The 20,603-nt window shown below is 44.5% G+C and overlaps 1 protein-coding gene across 1 annotated transcript in view; it reads left to right on the top strand.

Annotated features, from left to right (window-relative positions):
- The first annotated feature begins 232 nt into the window (after positions 1–232).
- Positions 233–20,603, top strand: part of LOC141107715 (cytochrome P450 2H2-like) — a 96,837-nt gene continuing 76,466 nt past the window's right edge. Inside the window, exons 1-2 of the mRNA XM_073598636.1 lie at positions 233–471; positions 20,096–20,258. Coding sequence (XP_073454737.1) covers positions 292–471; positions 20,096–20,258 — 343 coding nt within the window. The 5' untranslated portion in view covers positions 233–291. The remainder of the gene's footprint in view (positions 472–20,095; positions 20,259–20,603) is intronic.

Below are 20,603 nucleotides of genomic sequence, written 5' to 3'. Positions count from 1 at the left end.
ATAGCTATGATAGAGACAAAATAGTTGCTTAAAACACCATCTTTTTCATGCAGGTTTGCTCCTGGATAATACAACATGAAACGTTTATTTCATAAATATCAAATTTGCATAGTTTTTAAAAATTGACAGCATTATTAATTATTAGCATAGCTTTACAATCTGTTATGCAATCTGTTATGCCTGTAAAACGCCCCACTTGTCCTTAAATGATAGTTGGAATGCTGCCAGGCTTTTCCTCACAAAAGAAAACAGCAGTTTGTGGATTGTAGACAGTACAGAGAGATTGTCAGGATGGCGGTGACTATCTCCACAACACTTCTCATCGCTTCTGCGGTCACTCTCCTGATTTACCTCATTAAATGGTGGATGAATGTAAAGAAAAAAGACTTGCCACCAGGACCGACTCCTCTGCCACTTCTGGGGAATATTCTGCAGATTAGTACCACTGAAATGCCGCAGTCTCTGGTGAAGGTAAGAATAAATATTATGCTGGATAATCTAAAACAATTCACTCTGCCTTTAATCCAGGAAGAAATCTCTCAGGAATGTCCAAAAGTACACCCTAAAGTGCTACCTTTTACAGTCTGACTCACATATTTATACCAAAATGAAGGTGAAAACTCTAATGCCTCATACACACGATCGCACATTCCGACAACAAAATCCATGGGATTTTTTCCAACGGATGTTGGCTTAAACTTGTCTTGCATACACACGGTCACACAAAGTTGGTCGGAAATTCCGAACGTCAAGAACGTGGTGACGTACAACACGTACAATGAGCCGAGAAAAATTAAGTTCAATAGCCAGTGCTGCTCTTCTGCTTGATTCCGAGCATGTGTGGCACTTTGTGCGTTGGAATTGTCTACACACGATCGGAATTTACGTGAACGGATTTTGTTGTCGGAAAATTTTAGATCCAGCTCTCAAACTTTGTGTGTCGGAAATTCAGATGGAAAAAGTCCAATAGAGCCTACACACGGTCGGAATTTCCAACAACAAGCTCCGATCGCACATTTTCCGTACAACCCCAGAATGTCCAATGAGGATGCACACTTATAACATTAAGTGGTCAACAAGAAGACATGGGGGGGGGGGGGGAAAGAAGGGGATGAGCATTACAACGCTGCTCTCAATTTACTCTAAATATACTTTCCTGGGTTTTGAGGTAAATGGGATCACCTGGAAATAATTCATGATGTATGAAAATACCTGCTCTACAGTCCAAGAATTAGTCTGTTATATACAGTGGGATTCAGTATATACTGTATTTTACATGAACATTATGGAGGCTTTAATGGTATCTTAATACACACACTTTTCTAGCCACTTGATTTTAAAAGTAACTGTTTTTACTTTATAAACTCATAAAATAAGAAACAAGGATAGAATCCTGATGTAGATATCCTATTAAAAAAATCTATAATTTTCCTTAAAGGGGTTGCAAGACCTCAAGGTTTTTCCCCTTTTTCTTACCTGAACCCGTCCATTCCAGTGATAAGCACGAGTCCAGCTGCTGTCTCCATCCTAATTGGATAGATTTTTAGCAGCAGGAGCTATTGGCTTCCGCTGCTGTCAATCAAATCCAGTGACACGAGAGCAGGGGCGGGGCCAATTCCAGCTGTCTGTATCAATGGATGCAGCAACGGGACTTGTGAGTGTGCCCGCACATGTGCCCCCAGGAAGAGGAGGAGCCAGGAGTGCCACCGGGGCACCCCAGAAGAAAGGGATTGGGGCTGCTCTGTGCAAAACCCTTGCACAGAGCAGGTAAGTATAACATGTTTGTTATTTTAAAAAAAAGGTAACTTTTACAATCACTTTAACTGTCAATACAAATGAACACCCAACAATGCATATAGAAGTCACTTATATTAGCCGGTTCCCGACCGGCGCACGCCGATGTACGTCGGCAGAATGGCACGGCTGGGCAAATGGGCATACTTGTACGTCCATTTGAATTCCCCGCCGCGCCATTGCGTGCGCGCCGCTGGCGGCGCGCGCACCCCGGCCGGGAGCTCCGTGAGTCGGGTCGCAGGTCCCGCGGACTCGATCACCGCGGGGATACCAGCGATCGCCTCACGGAGTGGATGAACGGGGAGATGCCGTTGTAAACAGCATCTCCCCGTTCTGCCTAGTGACAAGTGTTACTCGATCTCTGCTCCCTGTCATCGGAGCAGAGATCAGTGACGTCACACATACAGCCTATCCCCCTACAGTTAGTAATCACTCCCTAGGACACACTTAACCCCTCCCCACCCCCTAGTGGTTAACCCCTTCACTGCCAGTGCCATTTACACTGTAATCAGTGCATTTTTAATTGCACTGATCGCTGTATAAATGACAATGGTCCCAAAAATGTGTCAAAAATGTCCAACATGTCCGCCATAACGTCGCAGTCACAATAAAAAACGCTGATCGCCGCCATTACTAGTAAAAAAAAAAATTATTAATAAAAATGCCATAAAACTATCCCCTATTTAGTAAACGCTATAACGTTTGCGCAAACCAATTATTAAATGCTTATTGCGATTTTTTTACCAAAAATATGTAGAAGAATACGATCGGCCTAAACTGAGGAAAAAAAATGTTTTTTTTATATATTTTTGGGGGATATTTATTATAGCAAAATGTAAAAAATAATGCGTTTTTTTCAAAATTGTCGCTCTTATTTTGTTTATAGCGCAAAAAATAAAAATCGCAGAGGTGATCAAATACCACCAAAAGAAAGCTCTATTTGTGGGAAAAAAAGGACGTCAATTTTGTTTGGGAGCCACATCGCATGACTGCGCAATTGTCAGTTAAAGGGATGCAGTGCCGAATCGCAAAAAACGCTCTGGTCAGGAAGGGGGTAAAATCTTCCGGGGCTGAAGTGGTTAGTATATACATTTTTTTATTAAAGCGGCAGTACACTGCATCTGAGCACCACAAACTGAAACCACTTGACTAGGGTAGCTCAGAGGTACCCTTGCTGCTGATACTTAGCTCCCTATACCGCCAACCTACCCAATCCCAGTAAACACATGACACTGGTTGGAGTTAAATGGCCTTTTTTAAAACAACAAAATTGATTATTAACACTTGTAATAGTAACCTAAACCAAAGCTAGATGTCCCCAACCGCGAGAACTCTGACTCTGGGACATTAACCCTTGACCCACAGACCATACAGGTCTACCAATAACTGGTCCTTCTTAGAGGACCACACCCAACCAGAGGACATCATACCAATGATGGCTCCCCACATGTATCCCACTGACAGATTTTTTTAACCCCATCCAAGGGGGCCACAAGTGTAAAGCCTTATATTTGTGCACATCTCCAAACCCTAACGGCACGCTGCACACCATCTTCCAGGCTCGGAGATCGGTGCCAACTACGTTCAGATGCACGCCATCCCCACGCAGGTAGCGCCAGGTCTCCAGCTCACAATGTCTGACTGCTAGGCTGCCATTCCTGTCAAAGAAACACCCTACTGCCTTGTTAACCTTAATGCAGGCCCTATTTATACCTTCCACAGACCATGCCTCCCGCCAAGATGTACGGGCAACAATGTCCGACCACACCAGTAACATGGAGGGAAAATCCAAACAGAGCCTCAAAAAGTCAGATTTGATGTCCCGAATAAGTTCCCGCATGTAACGGCGTCCCAAATCATTGCCCCCCCACGTGCAGAACCAGCACATCCAGGGGGTGGTCTAATCTGGCAAAACGGTGGACTTCGGGTAACACCCAGCTCCAGAGCATGCCTGGCACTCCTATCCACCTGACAGTGCCCACCTCCCAGGAAAGTCTCAACTGCCTTGTGTTCGGACGCACGTCAGCCTTCCTGGCCCCCCAGAACACATATGAATGCCCCTCAATCGAGACAAGGCATCCTGGAATACCTGTAATGAAAAACAAGGAACAGTGCAGCAGACTCACACAGACTACACACAAACAACACCAATAAAAAGAAAAAGAGACAGACCAACAGTGTTCAGATAAGGTGTCCGTCTCCCACCTACCGATGCGCTTTATAACACCTGAATCCAACCCCCAACGTGACGTGATGGTGGCAGCACCAATGCGAAAACAATGGGAAGAATATTCCCTCATATTGAAACCCGACGCCTGGAGGCATTTTCAAAAGACCCCCACAAATTGGAATTTGGACAGCAAGGCACCGTCACTGTACAGCAGCAAAGGACCATCCACCTGCAGCCAAACTTAAGAATTCCTCTACCGCCAATACTGGGCATATTTCCACAAAATAATACAAGCCTCATACCCCTACCTCTTTGGTCCGTCTTAGAACGTCGCATAACAAGCTGAACTGAATCATCCCCACAAGCTGTATCTTCTGCCAGCAAGCCCCCTGGCACCAACTTTGAAGGACTCAACAATTCGCTGATTCGCAGCGCTCCAAAAAGGCAAAAAGGCAACCAAAAAGGCTGCCTGGAACAAAAGAACCTCGTACATAGACAAACACAGACCAGGCAACGCCCTAGAACCGAGCGTGACACAGAAAAAGAGACTGGCCTACGCGTGTCGCTAGCACGGCAAGCACGCGCAATCCCCCACATTCGCTGAGGACAAGGAACCCCATGTTGCTCCGCTTCTGGTGCCAACCTGCAAAACTTGTCCCACTGAAAGCGAAATAAAGAATTCGCTAGTTTGTTGGATGTACCTGGGATATGGACAGCATAAACAAAAGCATTCAAACATAAGCAAAGCAGGACTAGGTATTGTAAGAGCCTGATAACTGGGGGGCGAAGATGCAGACACATTGTTGATCACCATGATCACCCCCATGTTATCGCAGTGAAACCTGACCTTCTTGTTCAAAAAAGCGGAACCCCAAATCTCGACCGCCAGAACTATAGGAAATAGTTCCAACAGCACTAAGTTTTTCAGCAAGCTGGCCGACCGCCATTTCTCAGGCCATGGCTCGGCGCTCCATTGCCCCTGCAAGTAGGCTCCGTAACCGGCTGAACCCGCCGCATCCGTAAAAAGGTCCATATCCGCGTTGCTAATGCCCTCCCCCATCCACAATGACCGCCCATTGTAATGTTCCAAGAAACACTCCCAAACCAACAGATCAGACCTATGCTCCCCCCTCAAAAAGGACATAATGCCTTGGACAGTGAACCCCTTCCGTTGCCGCTGCTAAGCGGCGACAAAAAATCCTGCCCATTGGAATGATCCTACCCAAAAGTGATGTAAGTCCCAAAGCTGAATTTTCTGCTGTTGCCGAGCATTACCACCTCCAACTTCAATGCTGTAAATTTTTCCAGGGGCAAACGACACGCCATGGCCACAGAGTCAATAGTAATACCCAGAAAAATCAACTCTGTGGAGGGTCCTTCAGTCTCGTTCGGAGCCAAGGGAACTCCGAAACGCTCTGCCACGTGCTATAACGACCCCAGCAGTACAGCGCAAATCCTGGATTCTGGAGACCCAATGCACAGAAAATCATCCAAGTAGTGGATGAGGGAGTTCAAGCCTGACAAATCCCGAACAACCCATTCAAGAAAAGAACTAAATTTCTCAAACAAGGAGCACGAAATAGAACAACCCATCGGCAAGCAGCGATCCACAAAGAACGTACCCAGCCACTTGCAACCCAACAAGTGGAAGCTCTCAGGATGCACTGGCAGAACCCTAAAAGCGGTCTCTATATCCAATTTGGCCATCAGTGAGCCCCAACCATATTTACGCAACCAAGAGAGAGCGGGGTCGAACGAAGTGTAGTGACCGTACAATCCTGTGGGTCAATACCATCGTTAACGGAGCCTCCCTTGGGGTACGAGAGGTGGTGAATAAGTCGAAACTTACCTTGTTCCTTTTTTGGGACCACCCCCAGAGGGGAAATCACCAGGCCCGCCATAGGTGGAGACAGAAAAGGGCTGCTCATGCACCCTAGAAGCACCTCCTTCCATAACTTGTCCGTAACCACCTCAGGGTGAAGCCGGGCCGAGCGCAAATTATCGGGAACAGACGGGACCAACCCAAGCATGCATGGTATATGAAAACCCTCACAAAAACCCAGTTCCAGAATCCGAACAGCCACCCTATCCAGATACCTATTTAAGAATGGCTGCATCCTTAGTACCAACATCGGCATCCTCCCTTTTTCCAGTGGCGTCACTGACACGTCACTTTACGGTCCTGATGCAGCGAGACAGGGAGTCCCCACATCCGAAACACTCGTGTTTGAATTGACAGGAAGGTCCGAATCTACAGGATCCCTCATTGAACTGCCAACAGTAACCAATTTTCTTGTTGGCCGTATTGCTTTACGCTGATGAAATTGTTCATCATAAAGTGACCAGGCCATGCCACCATAAACCCTATGTGCTTCTTCAATAGCATCTAGATAACAAAAAAGTGCCGAACAATTGTCCGGTGCCTTTCTACCAATATTGCTTGCTAAAATCGCAAACGCCTGTAACCAATCAGAGAAAGTACATGGTATCAACCTGTAGCAGCGTTTTTCTTCATCCTTCTTACTGTCGTTGGCCTTGACCCTATCTAAAATTAAAAGATTTGCATGTAATCCCCTTTCCAAATTTTTTCACGCATCTCAGACTTAAGGTGGGTGCCCAGAGGTCCCTCAAAGCAAACGTATACCTCCCCTCTAGCCGAATCTGACAGTCGCACTTTGTCCACTTCCTTGTCCCCCGTGGGCCGAGCCATTTCTGCGGCACGTGTCTCCACCTTCTGTCTGCATACCTGCAGCTGCCAATGCCACCCTGGTGGCCAAAGGCTCGTGCGTCTCCTCCTGCGTACTACACTGCGAAGCCTACGCTGAAACTGGCCAAGGGTCCCGCGGCATCCCAGAATCCAAACGCTGAAGCAGATCTTTTAAACCAGATAAAACCTCTAGAAACTTGTGGAAAGAGGTCATCACCAAAGGAAAAACATAATATACAAACGTACCAACATCCCTAAAATTAGTAAGCAAGAAATTTATTGAGAATGGGATTTTAAGGGTACTTCATATGCAAAGCAAGTCAAAAGTTTAGTATAAAAATATATAAATCATTTATTCAAAAAAATACACAAAGCATGATAAAAATATGACTACAGTTACATTCATGGTCCTGGGTATGCACACCTATGTCAACCTTGACCTAATGAGAGAACTGAAGTTGCATATAAATGATTCCTACGTCCTGAAGTTTCGACATGTTTCGCCAGAGCGGCTTCATCAGGAGAAGGACGGAGGCATTCAATTACTAAATGTTAAAAAACAGCAAATTGTGCATAACCTTAGGTGTATAAAGAGAAAACAAACAAAAATTAATAAATACATCACAATACACAAAGGAATTTTTGAACACAGTATAACATTGTAGATGCATGGTTCATATTGGTGTGCCAAGAGAGAGAGCACCCCCAACCCACAAAAAAAACAAAAAAAACCCAGAGCCCAACCCCTGTACCTTGATAGGTCCTGGAGTGAGAGCACAGCTGGGGGGGGGGGAATCAGGGCAACCCTACTGCCTAGGCTCCAAAGCTTGTCCTTAAAGTGTCAGACTTCCCGTAGGGAGGGATGTAATTTTCAAATTGGTAAAGCAGATAAAGGTGCAGCAGTGTCTGCAATAAATTATACATCAAAGTAAGGGTAAATCATTTTAGGGGTGAAAGGAGGACCAGTCCATAACCAATTATAAATGAACCGTACTCACCACACTCCCGTATCTCTGTAAATATAATGATGTACACGCCTGGAGCTCATATGGACAGGGCAGCCACTAGGGGCATTAGTGTATTCACTCCATATGACTGGCTAAACGCCATCTACAAAAGCTAGCAAAACATATATCCGTCTGTTAGGTACTATACTGTACGAGAGTCACCAAGCCCCACCTCACTATTTCAAAGTATGTAAAGCAAAAACCTTCTCACCTCAAAACGACTAACTCTTGAACTATTCCAGTCTTTCTCAGACACATAGACTAAGAAGATGAATGGGGATAGCAGGGAATCACAAAGCTCCTGGGCAGTGTCTAAAAGCGTCTGCACTGTCTGTGGTTTAAATATCCCCCCCGTGGCACCAAAAAACGGAGTGTGACGTCACGCCGCAGTGGCGCCCCGCAGACGCAAAGGGGGAGATGCAAGCAACATGGACTGACACCCGGAAACCGGAATAGATGACCACATCTGGTTATCAGTCTAGCAGGGTGAAAATACAAGCCCTGCAAACAGTGCAGGACAACGGAGCTGTCCTGCAGTGTTGGAAGATGTAATGTGTAGCCAAGACGCCGTAGAGGACAGAAAACCTCAGGGCGGGCATGCAGCAGGACAGCATCACCCATTAAGGTATGCTGCTGGTCCCAGTGCACAGCCTTGGGCGTCTGTACGGGAGTCAAAAGACAAGGACAAGATAGGATCCAGGAAAAGCAGATGTATGTCCTGAAAAAAAAAAACCCTCTCTCTGAGACTCCGAATAACAAATAAGTCAAATAAGGCCATGCATGTACATCACACTTATCAATGCTCAGTCAAAATAAGCGAGAAATCATCATATATACCTGATTACATCAGGCATGTCATTTGATTTATATTTCACTCGCTGCCTGGTGGTCAAGCAGCCGGCAACACCATCTCATAGGCAGTGGCTAGGTCCATGCCAAGGCGCACACACATGGGACCACCAGAGAACTTGAAGATATGTACGAAGTGACATTGAAGGAGGATATAAGTGACAGATTCAAACTGTGGTCAGCAAGGCCTACGATGTAAAAATGGTTGCTCCTGAACCAGAAACATGCCCATCCCAAAGAGGTACCATCACAGAAAGGGCTTAAAACTGATCCCTTCGTTCAGGCCTGGGTACCGTGTGGCCTGCAACGTATAGATCCATCTAGTCTCCAACTGGAGAAGCTTATTATCAATATCACCCCCATGTTCATGTTGGGGTAGATGTTCAAGGCTGAAAGAGCCAATAGATTTAAGATTATAATTGTGATACAGTCCCACGTGACGGCTTATAGGTGTCTCCATCTTATGTTTAGAGATCAGAGATTCATGATCTCTGATTCTACAAAACAGTGGGCACTTTGTTTTACCCACGTAAAACGCTCCACAGCAACATTTCAATAAATATACAGAACCAACTGATTGACAATTGGTTCTGTACTTGGGGGTCCAAATATCGCTGTTGGGGAGCTCAATGCTCCTTCCTGTGATAATGAAAAAACAAAAATTTCATTTGCCACATGGATAGGTACCCGGGGACTTAATCTTGACAATATGTGTACTACTGTAATGGCTGGTAACCAGAGTATCTGTGAGTGAATGAGATCTCTTATAAGTCATTTCTGGATGAGGTTTGATGAATTTACAAATTCTTTGATCAGCGGCCAGTAGACACCAATATTTGTTGTAGATATTACGTATTTTAGCATGTTGTCAGCTGTATTTGGTAATGATGCGTGTCGATGTGGAGGATTTATCCTGCCTAGGTTTATAAAGCAGCCTATGTCTATTAAGGTTTTTCACTCAGTTAAACGCTTTTCTTAGGCATGTACTACTATAACCTCTAGCTAAAAGACGATCACATAGCAACTTAGCTTCTCTCTGAAAATCCGCATCTTGTGTACAGTTGCATTTAAGTCTTAGGAATTGGCTATACAGTATACTCTTGATCAATCTTTCGGGATGTGAGCTGCTAGCGTGTAGCAAGCTATTTCCCACCGATGGTTTCCTGACTAAGGTGGAACAGATCATCCCTGTAACATTTATAAAGATTTCTACATCCAGAAAAGTTATCCTTGATTGGTCAAACGTATATGTGAATTTTATATTATATGTGTTCATCCTCCTTTCAATCCTCCTTTGATCCTGCCCACACCATGAATACATAATCTGACCAATATCCATTGACCTTGACTCATCAGAAAAAATGTCTCGTTCCCACCCCCCAGGTACAGGTTTGCATAAGAGGGGGCACACTTGGCCCCCATAGCAACACCCTGCACCTGGAGGTAGTGGGAACCTTTGAATACAAAAACAATGTGTGTTAGTATAAATTCTAACAACTCAATAACAAACTAGTTATATTTCCATGAGTCAAGGTTTTAATAGTTTGATGGTATCCTTAACATAGAAAAATAATCCCTTCACATGTGGGTATAAATACTCATCAACCAACTGGCTGGCCTTGTCAGTCAATGATCCACAGCCTGAAATAATGGGATGACCAGGGGGGTTTTCTAGGCTTTTGTGCACCTTGGGCAACGCGTAAAAGGTTGGAGTGGTGCAATTAGGGGTACCTGTATCAAGGAATTTAAAGGTGTTTAGGTCTATGGTACCTCTATAATATGCCTTGGTCAAAATATCTCTATACTGCTTCGTGTAATAATCAACATGAGCTCTTGGGATTGGTCTATACCAATTGTCATTCTAAATTATATAAAAAAAAGCACATTTTCTCATATTGCTCTACATTCATTATGACAAGGTTGCCACCTTTGTCTGATGGTTTGATTACAATATTTTTGTTGGAGCTTAAATGGCGTAGTGCCTTTTTCAGATCATTAGATAGATTGGGCGGAGGTCTCATTTGCTAGTTTGTGGATTCAATTTCCTTGGTGACCTGAATCACAAAGGCCCATATATTGGAGTTGCCCTGCAGTACAGGGAAAGATCTTGACTTTGGTTTATACGTTTTTGGTGTACCAATAGTAACACCAGGAGAGAGGCCAAATGTGAGGGAAGGAGGAATCAATTTCCGATCTTTAAATTGAGTAGTACTTGTGTTTTTTTTTTGTTTTTTTTTCTTTTGTGGGTTGGGGGTACTCTCTCTCTAGGCACACCAATATGAACCATGCATCTACAATGTTATACTGTGTTCAAAAATTCCTTTGTGTATTGTGATTTATTTATTAATATTTGTTTGTTTTCTCTTTATACACCTAAGGTTATGCACAATTTGCTGTTTTTTAACATTTATTAATTGAATGCCTCCGTCCTTCTCTTGATGAAGCCATTCTGGCGAAACATGTCGAAACTTCAGGACGTAGGAATCATTTATATGCAACTTCAGTTCTCTCATTAGGTCAGGGTTGAGATAGGTGTGCATACCCAGGACCATGAATGTAACTGTAGTCATATTTTTATCATGCTTTGTGTATTTTTTTTGAATAAATGATTTATATATTTTTATACTAAACTTTTGTCTTGCTTTGCATATGAAGTACCCTTAAAATCCCATTCTCAATAAATTTCTTGCAGATAAAACCTCCCTAACACCCCCTATATCTCCAGGACCCCCCACCCCCCTGACCTACCACCGCAGACCCCACAGAGTTAAAGGAAGAACATAAAACAGAGGACAGATTAGAGCACTTACCAGGCTGCGCTGGGGCAGGAACCCTGACAGCCACAGATCCGGACGCCCCCGCCGGCTCCTGGAGCTCGCCATCCTCAAAGCCATTGACCTCTCCCTCAGATCTGTCCTCCATAGACTGCACAGGGGAACCTTGCCAGCTGTCCTTCTCCTCATAGCTTGCCTCTGGTACAGTCAGTATTGCTGGCCGCCTGCCAGATCTTCTCTGCACAGAGCGCAGTGCAGCTCTCCCAAGACCTGTCACTTCCTGGTCACTGTTTACAGATGCCACACCTATGCTCTGCCCACTCCTGTCGTCAGCTGAAGGTCCTGGCAGAGCAGTACCGAGGCCGCCGCCCACGCTGCCAGCCAGACCGTGCTGCTCCCTCTGAGAGGACGTGCCCACCAGTCGTCCATACCAGATGACAGGCCGCCGGCCACACCTGGGGACAGGCCGGCGCCCATAGCTTTGCTCCTCCCACGCTGAGCCGGCACCACAGCAGGGACCTCGCCACGTGTGCCAGCCAACTGGTCCTGTGTCCTCTCGACATCGGAAGAGAGACGAGTGGATGGCTGGTGAGTGTCTCTCTCCTGCGGGCCCCGCCGATGATGGGGATTCCTCCCAGGATCACCCTTCCCAGCAGGTTACCGCTTAGAAGGGGGTCCCAAAGGGTCCAAATTTGGACTCCCTGGGCCAGAGTGTCAGTCTCTGGGCTGAGGCGCACCAGAGGCCAAGACCTCCGAGCACGTGCCCTGGGAGCAGGCTCTGTGTGTTGTTGTACTTGGCCATCCCCATGCAGCATCTCAGAAATCCTGTCCTGGAATAGATCCTTCCTATGCACCGCGGCTGCAGTCCACAGCTGAGCCAAAAACTGCTCCATGCTCCCATTTTTCTTTTTTCTTGCAGGCCCCAAAACGCAGGAGATGTGCAGACGGACGTTCCACTGCTGTCTTCCCATTGTCGACTGCTATTGTACCACCCCTTCCTCCAGTATTTTCTCCTACATTCCTTCCTGTCACCCCATCTGCTCACCAATCACATAAGTAGAAAACTCCCACCTATCTCTAAGGCACATTAACCCTACACTGTCTGGTTCCCCTTCCACCATGTCATGCCAGCCCTGCGCTTTATTCGTTCCTCCTATCTCCGGGCCTTCCTATTTCATTCATTTTTAATATTCAAAGCAAATTCGCTCATTCATCCATGTCACCATGTTTTATTTTGCTGAAAAATCCCTTTAAAAAACACCCCCTAGCATTTCTGGTCATAACCAATGGGAGTAAGGGCAGATGATTCATGTAGCATTTACTTCCTGGAATCCATCTGCCCTTAGATCAGGCATGTAGGCAGTAGGGTGTAGCTTAGGGGCTTAGCTGAGAAAACCCCCCCTCCCCTCCTGAAAACTCCTGGGATGTATGACATCATTTGCCTAGTCTGGAAACCAGGAAGTAACTGAAAAAAATATTTTAAAAAGTTTAAAACAAGTAAATATGATAAACTTTCCTATCTATGTACTAATGCTAGCAGCATAAGGTTTAAAAACAGTCAATCTTGATTGAGAAAGTAAAGCTCTACTGGAAGGCCATCTATCAACTGATCTTTAAATCCCTTTAATGACTAGTGTTATAGCTGTGTAAAGAAAATGTTTTGATACAGGCTTCACCTTCCTCTCCAGCCACCCAGCATCAGGAGCAAGCTCCCCATGGTTGTGAAGGGGGAAAGGGGGGACAAAGCTACTCAACATAAAAGCCAAGGTTAAGTTTATTGAAGCAAATCAATGCAGACAGGTCCACCAGGTGCAACCAACCCTAGGCAACCAACCCTAGGCTTAGGCTACTTTCACACCTGAGCGTTTCAAAGCCACACGATTTTGCACGTTTTACCGTGATTTTGTTCAGGTCACCAATGTAAAAGGCAGAAAACCGCCTGTAATCTGCCCCAAAGAAGCTCATGTTCTTTTTTGAGCTTAGGACGTTTTTCAGGCGTTTTGCTTCAGGTGACAAAATGCTCAGATGTGAACAGGTGCCATTGAAATAAATGGGATTTTTTTTGCTTGTTGGGTGTTTTTTCAGGCATTTTTTGGGGCGTTTTATGAGCAGAAAACACTCAGGTGTGAATGCAGCCTCACGCGTTTCACTTCTAACTAACTCAATCATAGAGTGCTTCATTAATCTTAAAGCGGAGCTCCACTAGGTGTTTTTTTTTTTTGCAAACATTAACACAATCAAACATTGACACTTGCAAACTCACTGTTTTGGAGATTGAGCTTGCCCGATGTCTGCTTTCGTTGTAAAGATCAACTTATATAAAATCTGTCCGGCCATTTTCATCTTGCTTGTGGGCATTTGAAGCCCACAAGCATTTACTTCCTTGTTCCCTTGATGCTGAGGTACCAACATTCTTTGCTCCACATTCTTTGCCTCCGCAACAACTCCTGGGAACAATGACACAAGCTCCCAGGAGCCAGTGCGGCTGAAAGGAAATGATGAAATAGCCGCACAATACCCGCCCATATCTGCAGAATAGACAGACAGGAAGCAGAGAGGAACATCTGCAAAACACAGGTACTGTTGGAAAAAAAAAAAAAGTCAGTTTTTATGTCATTAAGATACTGCAATCTGAATGAGCTAATGTTATAAAATAGGGTGGAGCTCCGCTTTAACCTTAACCAAGGCATTTTGGACAATGTCATGTTCCCAACTTTGTGGGAACAGTTTGGGGATGGCCCCTTCCTGTTACAACATGACTGCGCACCAGTGCACACAGTCCATAAAGACACGGATGAGCGAGTTTGGGGTGGAAGAACTTGACTGGCCTGCACAGAGTCCTGACCTCAACCTGATAGAACACTTTGAGATGAATTAGAGCAGAGACTGCAAGCCAAACCTTCTCATCCAACATGCCTGACCTCACAAATGCGCTTCTGGAAGAATGGTTAAACATTCCCATAGACACACTCCTAAACCTTGTGGACATCCTTCCCAGAAAAGTTGAAGCTGTTATAGCTGCAAAGGGTGGGCCAACTCAATACTGAACCCTACGGACGAAGACTGGGATGCCATTAAAATTCATGTGCGTGTAAAGGCAGGTGTCCCAATACTTTTGGCAATATAGTGTATGTGGTGTAGTCAGGAGAAGGTGAATTTATTTTGAGTTGTTTTTTTGCTGGTTGGTCAGCCACATTTCAAAAATATATTTTCCTGACACAAGCATGATAGCATACACATATGGGTACAGACACCACACCCAACCAATCACAGGACCAATTATATTATATAAATGAGTCACCTCCCACAAGGCAGCATTCTCCTTTTTTTCCTTACGGCTCAGCTGGTTATGGAAGTGTTTAAAGCAGAATATTTACCCTCACCTTTCATCTAAATCAAGTCATTGCAAAGATATAAACAGTTTTACTGGTTAAGATTTGTATGGACCTTCATCCTTAAGAGGTTAGGAGAATTCATGTCCACAATAGCAGCCCAAATAAAGGTGCCGCTATCAGTAGATGTGATGCAATCATTATTGCTCCAAATATGGAGATGATCCCCCCTTCCCCCAGACTTATAATGGGAGTTTGGGGAGAAAACTGGCCAACAGTTTGTGTGGAAGGGAGGACATAAGATAGGTACACAGTCCTTGTTGGTATGTATAAGTTTCATACAAAAATTTACATTCACATAAAGCATAACAAGATAAATAATCAAGACAGCTATCAATTTTGTTTTAATTTTGGAAAGCGATTGCTTATGGGAAAGGATTTTAGGTGACTTCTGTTGCTAAATCAAACCTTTTCTTTAATTTTGGATACAGCAGGAAATACTTAAAATCAATGCAATTTTTTTTTATGTATGTGTGATTTTGGGGAGGTTTCGCATCATTTCCTCTCTTAAGACACAACAGGAAGCGAGAAAATATATTTACAAAGGAAGGGGAAGCCTCTCAGACAGCTGTTACTGAAACAAGTAGTTAATTTGGAAGATTTCTCCTCTGTTTGTGATTTGATGACAAATCACAAATTTGGATTTTCAGTCCCAGTGACAGTAGTTGCCAGAACAAATAGAGAGTGGGGACATGGAAAGCAAACACAAAACCTCCAACCCTTCCCTACTTTATTCAAAATTTAACAAAAAAAATCCTTTAGATACAATTAAAGGAGATCCTGTCACCATCTTAAAAAAATACATATAAGAGCAAAGAAAATCATGTATTTTCAAATACTTACTTGCACTGTTCTTTCTTTCAATTAATATGTTTTAGTCGCCTGTGGCTTTGAACTTGCTAGATAATTTGACAATTTCAGGACGTGACAGTTCCCACAGCTGCCTCCCTCCTTGCACCTTCATCCCTCTCTTCACCTCCCTACCCAAGCTTTTGTAGCCCAGTCTACAGCACTGTCAGGAAATGTATTTTGTGTCTGACAGAAGAGAAGATGTTTACACGGGCACAGTCATGGGAGGAGACTCTTTTTGCAGAGCAGCCATTGTTAATTCACTCTCCATCCACTAGGGGGTGCATTAAGGATGTTGACTGGTAGGGACTCTGAGGAGGATTGTGGAAGACTACTGTGGGTGCTATAGTTCCCAAAGAGGTCTAGCCTTTACTACAGTTGTGCCATTGAACTACAACTGCCAGAGGCACTGAGGAGGAGGAATATTGTTTTCCCGGGCTGGGTAGAGGGGGAGGAAATGACCCGCAGAGAGAGTTAGGCTGGGAGTTGACTGCTGGACCTGATTAAAAGAGGGAAACAGTGGAAGCCATACTGGACCATCACCCTGAATGTTGGTGGAGTCTTCTGCCCAACTCAGGAGCCGGACGCTATGGACACTGACTGGGTTACACTTTGCCAGTGAGCAGAATGAGATTCCCTAATGAGTGAGTACACCCCTAAGTGAAAATGTCCAAATTGGGCCCAAAGTGTCAATATTTTGTGTGGCCACCAATATTTTCCAGCATTGCCTTAACCCTCTTGGGCATGGAGTTCACCAAAGTTTCACAGGTTGCCACTGGAGTCCTCTTCCACTCCTCCATGACGACATCATGGAGCTGGTGGATGTTAGAGACCTTGCGCTCCTCCACCTTCCGTTTGAGGATGTCCCACAGATGCTCAATAGGGTTTAGGTCTGGAGACATGCTTGGCCAGTCCATCACCTTTACCCTCAGCTTCTTTAGCAAGGTAGTGGTTGTCTTGGAGGTGTGTTTGGGGTTGTTATGTTGGAATACTGCCCTGCGGCCCAGTCTCCAAAGGGAGGGGATCATGCTTTGCTTCAGTATGTCACAGTACATGTTGGCATTCATGGATTCCTTAATGAACTGTAGCTCCCCAGTGCCGACAGCACTCATGCAGCCCCAGACCATGACACTCCCACCACCATGGTTGACTGTAGGCAAGACACACTTGTCTTTGTACTCCTCACCTGGTTGCCGCCACACATGTTTGACACCATCTGAACCAAATAAGTTTATCTTGGTCTCATCAGACCACAGGACATGGTTCCAGTAATCCATGTACTTAGTCTGCTTGTCTTCAGCAAACTATTTGCAGGCTTTCTTGTGCATCATCTGTAGAAGAGGCTTCCATCTGGGACAACAGCCATGCAGACCAATTTGATGCAGTGTGCGGCGTATGGTCAGAGCACTGACAGGCTGACCCCCCACCCCTACAACCTCTGTAGCAATGCTGGCAGCACCCATACGTCTATTTCCCAAAGACAACCTCTGGATATGACGCTGAGCACGTGCACTCAACTTCTTTGGTTGACCATGGCGAGGCCTGTTCTGAGTGGAACCTGTCCTGTTAAACTGCTGTATGGTCTTGGCCAACGTGCTACAGCTCAGTTTCAGGGTCTTGGCAATCTTTGTATAGCCTAGGCCATCTTTATGTAGAGCATCAATTCTTTTTTTCAGATCCTCAGAGAGTTCTTTGCCATGAGATGCCATGTTGAACTTCCAGCGACCAGAATGAGAGAGTGAGAGTGATAACACCAAATCTAACACACCTGCTCCCCATTCACACCTGAGACCTTGTAACACTAACAAGCCACATGATCAGAGGGGGGGAAATGGCTAATTGGGCCCAGTTTGGACATTTTTTACTTAGGGGTGTACTCACTTTTGTTGCCAGCAATTTAGACATTATTGGCTGTGTATTGAGTTATTTTGGGGGGACAGACAAATTTACACTATTATACAAGCTGTACGCTCACTACTTTACATTGTAGCAAAGTGTTGTCACATTTTGTTGCCAGCAATTTAGACATTATTGTCTGTGTATTGAGTTATTTTGGGGGGACAGACAAATTTACACTATTATACAAGCTGTACGCTCACTACTTTACATTTCTTCAGTGTTGTCACATGAAAAGATATAATAAAATATTTAAAAAATGTGGGGGGTGTACTCACTTTTTGGCCAAAGCATGCAGGTCGTGCTCTGATTGGCTAAAGCATGCAGGTCAGGTGCATGCTTTGGCCAATCATCATACAGCAAGACACTGCGATCTCGCAGTGCATTATGGGGCGTTCCACGGTGCTCAAATTGCCCACGAATGCCCCATATGTTCATTTTGTTTTAGAACAAGCAAACACCCGATGTTCAACGTTCGACTCGAACCGCGGGCTTATCCCTACTGTCCACTAAAAGCAAATGCTTGTAGGGGCAAGCATTTTAAACAGCATTTTAAAAATAACCCATAGTAGATCCAAGTGCCTTTAAGAAAGCATGCACTAGGCAAGAGAAACATCCATTGACTTGAAGTGTTTTAATTGTTTTTAGCCTTTGTAATTAAAAAAAGAAGAGTGATATGATGTGAGTGCCCTGAACTTTGTTTTCTTGGATTATTGTGTAATGAGCAAACAGTGCAATGAGCTGAGATTGGCACATCAGCACTGTGTCTCCCAGTGCACACCAGTGGTTGCACAATTAATGCAGCTCATTGGTGTGAATGAGCCCTAATGGCAAAGGCTTTTATGGGAAAATAAAATACATAAATGTACATATTATCTTATGGGAAGATTTTATTGCATATGCTAGAAGAAAAATTGGAAAGAAACAAGGTTATCTTCTTTATTCCATTGTCACTATACTGTTGAAGGCTGGCTTTAGATTTTAGGGGGTTGACAGATGTGCAGGAACAGCCTGACACGCTCCAGGCTACATGATGTTCAATGGGACGCACACACCTTCATAAACTTGTACAATCAGCTCTGCCTTTTCAAACATTAAAGGAAATTAAGCACACATAGCTGGTACCAAATTACTCAATGCGCTGCACAGGAGAAAAGAGCTGAGATGGGTCCTGGCAATGATGTGAGTGAGGGCAGAAAGATGTCTTGCTCTTTGTGGAATATCTTCTTGCCTATGTCAAGCCTAATGCCGCGTACACACGGTCGGACTTTACGGCGGACTTTGCCCGGCGGATTTTTCGACGTACTTTCCGACGGACTTTGTGAATGAACGGACTTGCCTACACACAATCCACCAAAGTCCGTCGAATTCGTACGTGATGACGTACGACCGGACTAAAACAAGGAAGTTCATAGCCAGTAGCCAATAGCTGCCCTAGCGTGCCTTTTTGTCCGTCGAACTAGCATACAGACGAGCGGACTTTTCGACCGGACTCGATTTCAACGGATAAATTTTAAACAAGTTTAAAATCTAAGTCCGTCCAACTTTTGAGAAAACAAAGTCCGCTGGAGCCCACACACATCGAATTGTCCGACGAAATCCAGTCCGCCGGGCAAAGTCCGCCGTAAAGTCCGCTCGTGTGTACGCGGCATAAGACATCACGGCAGTTGTTAGTGTAGCACCCTCCTAGATAAGCTTTTAGTTAGGGGTTCAGTAAATATAGTTTTTGTGGCACTCCTGTAATCAGTTGAGCAGTTTGTGATTGATTTGGACTGTTCTGGGTTTAACTGGCTGCAGGTTTGATTGCCTCCCCCTGCCTTCTGGAAGATTCTAGAATGTAGTGGGCTGGATGAAGCAACTCAGCAGATGAGTATTTATGTTGTCTCAGCCAATCCTTGGGAAGGGTGACCAGATGGTGGCTGGGATTGTGAATAAAGACGTCAAAAGCCTGAAGCTGCCCTGTTCTTGTCCACGAAGAGAAGTTCCCAGCCTGAAGGGCCCTTCTGAGCAGCCCAGCAGCAGGTTTCGCCTGTTATCATTGAGGTCCCACTTGTGGCAGAGCTAGGGGGACCTATTTTGCTAAATCCTCTGAAGTTAATGATTTCACTTTGGGTCTGGTCTAGAAGATTCACTGAAGAGTTGTCTGCCTGATACTGGAGGCAGGCACCCAAGTATCCAGGGGCACTGTGAGTATAAACTCAAACAAAGAGATCCTAGTGACTGCTGATATCTCTAACCCACTAATACTAGTTTTTGTGTGGCCTGGGTCACTGCTGAAGGTGTCATGGTACTGTCCAATTTCTGGGCTACTGCTAGAGGAGCCACTCTGAGAAGTAGTGTGGAAGTGAAGAGTGTCCTCAATCTACTGCTTTAGTGTCCATGGAGTATCCCACAGCTCCCATGCCCTATCCAAGTTAAACAGCAATATATGTAAAAGGGAACCCATATACTGTTTATTGAGCCAGTGGAGTGACTGTTGCTGTGTGCCTGGCTGTCATTGCACTTATTTTGGAGAAAAACCTGGGACAAATCTAGCGGCCCTTGCGGGGATGAGAGCTACATTATATAGAAGCGCATTAGGCCATATCCACACAGTCACAGCTTTTCTTTAACCTGTACAACTCTTCTTTTTTAAAAAAAAAAATCTCTATCAACAGCTAAGTGAAAAGTACGGACCTGTGTATACACTCTACATATCCAAATATCGAGCGATCATGCTGATTGGCTATGATGCTGTGAAGGAGGCTCTGGTTGATCGCAGTGATGCATTCAGTGACAGAGGAGATACGGGTCTATCAGAATTATTCTTTAAAGACTTTGGTAAGATCCTAAAAAACTAAATATATATCCCACATTGGTATCATACTGTATGTTTTCACTAGAGACTAACTTGTTGATATGTGCCTTGTTGATACACTTGCAGCTGCAATCATTAAGAATTAATTTAATAGTCATTAAAACTGTAATTGAAATGTCAGATTAAATATATTAAAGGCACACTTTATTCAAATGTATACATTTAACATGGAAGCACACATGAGGAACCCAAACTTCCTATTTTTTCATCTTGGCTAGTCAGCAGATTGACCAGCTGAACTAAGTTTGAAACCATCACCTTTTGGAATAGTTTTTTCTTTTCTGGCAAACCACTTACGTTGTTATTTT

This window comes from Aquarana catesbeiana, linkage group LG09 (assembly GCF_042186555.1).
Source record: "Aquarana catesbeiana isolate 2022-GZ linkage group LG09, ASM4218655v1, whole genome shotgun sequence".
NCBI lineage: Eukaryota > Metazoa > Chordata > Amphibia > Anura > Ranidae > Aquarana > Aquarana catesbeiana.
The sequence above is the reverse complement of the archived record's forward strand: the minus strand, read 5'-3'. Positions and strand labels throughout refer to the sequence as shown.